This window comes from Elephas maximus, chromosome 9, assembly GCF_024166365.1.
Source record: "Elephas maximus indicus isolate mEleMax1 chromosome 9, mEleMax1 primary haplotype, whole genome shotgun sequence".
Lineage (NCBI taxonomy): Eukaryota > Metazoa > Chordata > Mammalia > Proboscidea > Elephantidae > Elephas > Elephas maximus.
The window spans coordinates 85,007,722-85,013,721 of record NC_064827.1 but is presented as its reverse complement, the minus strand read 5'-3'; the positions used below and the strand labels follow the sequence as shown (position 1 = coordinate 85,013,721).

The 6,000-nt window shown below is 44.4% G+C and overlaps 1 protein-coding gene across 2 annotated transcripts in view; it reads left to right on the top strand.

Annotated features, from left to right (window-relative positions):
- The first annotated feature begins 1,111 nt into the window (after positions 1-1,111).
- The window catches only part of PTAR1 (protein prenyltransferase alpha subunit repeat containing 1), a 63,888-nt gene continuing 58,999 nt past the window's right edge, over positions 1,112-6,000 (top strand). Inside the window, exon 1 of one of the 2 annotated variants that reach the window (XM_049895524.1) lies at positions 1,112-1,311. In XM_049895524.1, coding sequence (XP_049751481.1) covers positions 1,226-1,311 — 86 coding nt within the window. In that variant the 5' untranslated portion in view covers positions 1,112-1,225. The remainder of the gene's footprint in view (positions 1,312-6,000) is intronic. The other variant, XM_049895525.1, reaches the window with a different exon arrangement.

Genomic DNA, 6,000 nt, shown 5'->3' with positions numbered 1-6,000 from the left:
CAAATGCACTAAAAACCGGATGCCATTTGCCTACTACACAGTAGAATTGCCCCATAGGGTTTCTAAGGAGTGGCTGGTGAATTCAAACTGCCAACCTTTTGGTTAGCAGCCAAGTTTTTAACCACTGTACCACCAGGGCTCCTCAAATGCACTACAAAGCTAAACACTTATTTATAGCAGGTAAAATAGCTATCAAGAGCAAACTATGTAAAGGCCTTGAGTTTTTTACTCCGAAATTAACACACAGCGTTCAAAGGACACCAAATGTTGTGCAAAATGAGGCACCTGAAGCAGAAAATCTAAAAAGTGTTTTTCAGCCCCTTATATCCAGACGTCAAATAACTTTCCTTTTTCTTTAATGCATTAATTAAAACTTAACTTTTAAATAATTTTATATTTTTGTTGTTGAAAACACAGACAGCAGATCATACACCAATTTAACAACTTCATGTACAATTCAGTGACACTGACTACATTCAAGTTGTGCAACCGTTTTATTAATTTTTTTAAACTGACCGCTCAGAAACTGAAATTGGCACACAGGTACAAAAAGAGGTCACCAACACGGTCAAACAGCGTCTCCGGATCTCGTCATCCCTTCTGTTGGGAAAATAAAACGAAAAGCTCTCAAAATGCCAAATGACTATTGTTCAGGAGGACCTGCACCGTCAGTTAAAACTTTCGTCCTCAAGTCCCGGGGCTTGGCTGGCTCCCTGAACAGCTGACAATGGGTGACAGGGGTGCCAGGCCTCGGCTCCGGGGTGAGCGTCTTGAGGACCCTGAGCGAATTACAAAAAAAAAAAAAGGGAGGGGGAATATGTATATAAAATGAGTAAAACATCGGCCTGAAGTTACTTTTCCAACGAAATCTGCTATTTTTTGCTTACGGGGGCGCCAAGGCGAGGCGGGGTCCGCGAGCGCCCCTGCGCCCGCCTGGAGCCGCTGGTGGCACCAGAGTAGGACACCGCTAGCGCCGCTCTGCACCTCGCTCAGCTACCGCCCCGGGACCGCTCCCAGTCCTCGAGCCTAACTGCAGGAACGACCCAGTCGCCCCCAGCCCCAACAGGAACCACACCCCAGCCGCCGGCGGACTGACCCGGAAGTGCTCGGAGGCCGCCGCGCCGACGGGGCGCGGCCAAACCGGCGCTCGCGCGCGCGCGCTTGCCGCGGAACTCCCGCCGGTGGCTCCGCGCTTTGCCGGAGGCGCGTCCCAGCCACCGCCAACATGGCCGAGACTAGCGAGGAGGTGGCGGTGCTGGTGCAGCGGGTGGTGAAGGACATCACCAACGCCTTCAGGAGGAACCCGCACATGTGAGTCGCGCGCCAGCGGCACCTCTACCTCCGCCGCTCCGAGGGTCGTTGGGGCGGTGGCCGGCCGGGCGGGTGGCCGGGCGGGCGGGCGACCGGGCGGGCGGGGGCGGGGCCAAGCCCGGAGCCGACCTCGGGCGGCAGGCGGACCGCGTGGAAGCCGGCCGTGCGCGCCCCTGGGTAGCGGGGAAGAGGAGGTCCGGGCCGGACCGTTGTCGGCCGCCGCGCGGGCCCCTGCCCATCACGGGCTCCGGGAACCGAAGAGGCTTGCGGGCGAGTCCCTAGAAGTGACCTCGAATAACCCAAAGGGAACGACTTTGTTTCGCGCTCCCTTCCCAGCCCTTCCCAGGACTTCTTGAAACTCTAGACTCCATCTGTTTGTCCGCATCCTTCATCCGTTTAGGGTACACGAGCGCACAGACTGCGGGTCTGTGTATGCCTCGTAAACACAACTCTCGAGGTTCACCCCGGACTTTGCTAAGAGGGGATTGCCGGTCATCTTATGCTTGATGAGCCGAAAATCCCTCCGTTTCGTTTACCTTCTAAAGGTAGTTCGAGGCTACTTTTGACTTTCACCTCACTTGTCACAAGATTGTAAAAACATTCGATTGATAAAAGATTTTGTTTTGAAGGTGAGCAGAACATTTCCAAGAGTACCTTCTGTAGGCACAGTATGGGACTGGTGCAAAGCAGGAGAAACCTGGATACTTTAGCTTTAGCTGATTCATAGTTACAGGGAACATACTAACCTATTTTAATCCAAACGCTGCTGCGCTATTTAAACAAAACAATAAGGACTGACATATGTATCTCTCCCTCCTTCCTTTCCATTTTACTTGGAGTATTTTAGAGAGATGCCAGAAGAGTATTCTTTCTGACACCCCTGCTTTTATATAAGTAAGAAAAGTAGTGAAGACTAAAAGCCCATTGCCGTCGAGTCGATTTCAGCTCATAGCGACCCTATAGGACAGAGTAGAACTGCCCCATAGTTTCCAAGGCTGTAAACCTTTACGGAAGCAGACTGCCGCATCTTTCTCCCACTGGGAGTGGCTCGTGGGTTCGAACTGACCTATCGGGTTAGCAGCCAAGCTCGCTTAACCACTGTGCGACCAGAGCCACGTAAATAGTGAAAAGGAACCATTTGAGTGGCAATGGACTCTGGGGCAGCAGGTTTGGTTTGGTTTGTTTGTATCTAAAACGTGCAAAGGAGTAACAAAGATGCAAAAGTGTAGCTCCTTTCCCTCCTTCCTCTCAAAAGGAAAACAAACAAACCCATTGAGTTGATTTTATTCCTGGTGACCCTATAGAACAGAGTAGGACTTTCTCATGCGGTTTCCAAGGAGCACCTGGTGGATTTGAACCGCGGACCCTTTAGTTAGGAGCCGAACTGTTAACCACTAGCCACCAGGATTTCCTCTCAAAAGAAAACATGAAATTCAGGTTTGCGTTATCATTACTTAATCTAATTGTTTGTGTTAATTTTTAAAATTTTGTTCTTTATTTGAAGCACATGAACTATTCTTTTTAAGCATTCTAACTGCTTAAGCTTTTCTGCCTAAAAGAGGTGCCAAACCTACATCTGAACAAAGTGTTTTCTTCCAAGGTGATGGTTATAAAAGAATTAAAAAGCCCTCAATGTCTTCCTCCCTTGTGGCACATAATTGAAGATCTGCAGCTATGCTTCATTAAAAACAAAGCCCTCCTGGCCCCAAAACACACCTGCCATTTCTGTCTGTGTCCACTTCCTTTACCCTTATAACTGCTGCTTTTTTCAAAATGAGTGTTTGGAATAATTTCCTGGCAGTAACCACGGTGGTTACTGGGCCTTCTAAAGAATGCTTTGATGCCTTGTTGTATATCAGCCTTTCAGTCCCTTTTTGAGAATTGAAGCCTTAGTGCAAATAAGAGACATCTTCCCAAAAAACGAAGGGCCTATTTTGTCAATACTGGTGTTATTTTTCTTGAAGAAATTATAGCAGATGTTAGCAGTTTATTTAAAAAAATAAAGATGCCTTTTTAGTCTACCTAAAATCAGATTCTCTGAGGTAGGCTAGAAAGACATCTTTATTTTGTCCGAGATTGAGTGTTCATTGGCTTGGCAGGTTGACACAGTGCAGTTTGGAATGGGTCCCAATTCTTCCAGGTCATATTTATTGAAACCCATCAAGGGCTTTAACGCCCCCCCCCCCCCCCCGTTAATCATATTTTTACAGTGAAATTTAATGTGGTCTCTCTCAATGCATACTTTTTTAATAAGCATTCGAGTCAAGATTTAAAAGATTGAAATAAGTTGAGCACACTTTGAAATAATATGTAATATAGGTCTAAAATATTTAATTAGCTTAACTCATTGTTTAATATTAATTTGTATCTGTTTTAGTATGTATTTCCTATAATAATAATATTTTCAATAATATTATTACTGATCATTTAGATTGTCTTATAACTTGGGCTTTCCAGAGTTTCCCATACTTCTTCCCCTAATCTAGCCCTTCTATTTCCAAAATAAAGTCTATATTTCTAACTAAAAGGGGGAAAAAGGGGCATTGTTTATCTTGAAAGTTGGTATCTGATTACACTTTTAATATTACAAAAAAGTCCTTCATTCCCTTTTCCCCCCAAGCACAAGATAGATTGTAATTTTATTAGACAATATCTATTCCATTATTAAATATGTTGACTCCGTCTCTCTAAAAATACCTAGCCAGGAGAAGTTGGAGATGCAGTGGGATGAGATGTGGATAATGTAACTGCTAGGTGTGGATACGTTACCCTCCCTCAGCTTCAGTTTCCTGTTGATCCTGTGAGGCTGATGAGAACACAGAAAAATCACCCTGCATAGTGTCTGGCACTTAGTTGACCCTAGGTAGGTGAATATTAGATTTAACCTGAATCCCTGTGCTCCTCGCAGAAAAGATATTGGTCAAGTGAATAAAACAACTCAAGGCTTGACTCAGGGATAGGCGTTAGCCTAACGTATAGACCCTGTGCTATTGTCGAAGACTACTGTCATAATGTAATTAGGATCATGTTAAAGTTCTCTTATCTATCAAGTCCTTTTTTTATTATTCTATTAAATATTTATTGAACTTTCATTATTTATGAGGTGCTGTAAATACCGTTTTTACTGTATGAAATAGGAAGAAGTGTAAAGTACAGTTTTTGTGTTCAAGGCACTCAGAGAAATTTCTGGAATGATACCAAACCAGTTCCTGCCCAGTCAGTTCCAACTCATGGCAACCCCATGTTTGTCAGAGTAGAACTGTGTTCCATAGGGCTTTCAGGGGCTGATTTTTCAGAAGTAGATCACCAGGCCTTTCTTCCAAGGCACCTCTGGGTGGACCTGACCCTCCAACCTCCTGGTTAGTAGCTGAGTGTATTAAACCATTTGCACTACCCAGAGACTTCTGGGATGATAGAAATGTTCTGTATCTGCGCTGTCCAATATAGTAGCCACTTAGCCATATATAGCTATTGAGCATTTGGAATGTGGCTGAAGCAAATGAGTAAGTACATTTAAAAAAAATTTTTTTTTTTAATTTTTATTGTGCTTTAAGTGAAAGTTTACAAATCAAGTCAGTCTATCCAAAAATTTATATATACCTTGCTATGTACTACTAGTTGCTCTCCCTGTAATGAGACAGCACACTCCTTCTCTCCACCCTGTATTCCCCATGTTCCATTTAAAATTTTTAGTTTTAATTATTTTAAGTACTTCAGCTACATGTGCCTAGTGGGTGCTGTATTGGACAGCACAGATCTAGATGGAGATCTAAGACCTACCTGCTTGTACTGTAGACTAACCTGCAAAGCAGTTATGATAAAGGCTGGAATCGCAGTATGGTGAGCAAGTGCTAAGAGAATCTATTAGAGACAGAGGGGAAGCTGGGGATGTCCAGGCCGGGGCCCTTGGGGGAGATGACTTTTGAGCTGAACTTTGAAGGCTAGATAGGATTTACGGTTTCAGAGAGCCAGAGACCTTCACAACAAAGGAGCAGAGAATTGACTAAATACAAGATGTGATTGAAAAGACCCATTAGGGCCAGATTATGGAAGTCCTTTACTGTCTAGTTTAATCTCTTTTATTCCATTCATACATTAAGAAAAGAGCACTTTTATTAGACAGGCACAATGCTAGTCTCTGGGTGTACAGGGCCAAGAGCTAGGTGTAGCTTGTTTATCGACAGTGGATGAACTAAACCAGACATCGTTGCCCCACCCACTAATGGAACTTTAAGGAAACCAATGCACAGATTATGAAAAGAGTCTAAAAGTTAAGAACAGAGTCCTTTGATAGAGGATAATATCAGAGAGGCTTAATTTAGATTAGAAGGTCAAGAGTTCTTTCTGACGAAGTAGCACTTAAACTGAGACATGAGAACTAGGTAAGAATTGGCTAAGGGAAACGCACCTCCTAGGAGTGGGAAAGGAGCCCTAGTGGAGCAGTGGTTAAGCTCTGGGCTGCTGTCTGAAGGGTTGGAGTTTGATCCTACCAGTAACTCCACCAGAGAAAAGACCTAGTGATCTGTTCCTGTAACCTAAACCAAAACCCACTGCTTTCGAGTCAGTTCCAACTCATAGCGACCCCATAGGGTGTCTGTCTTAGTTATTTAGTGCTGCCATAACAGAAATACCACAAGTGGATGGCATTAACAAACAGAAGTTTATTTTCTCACAGTAAAGTAGGCTACA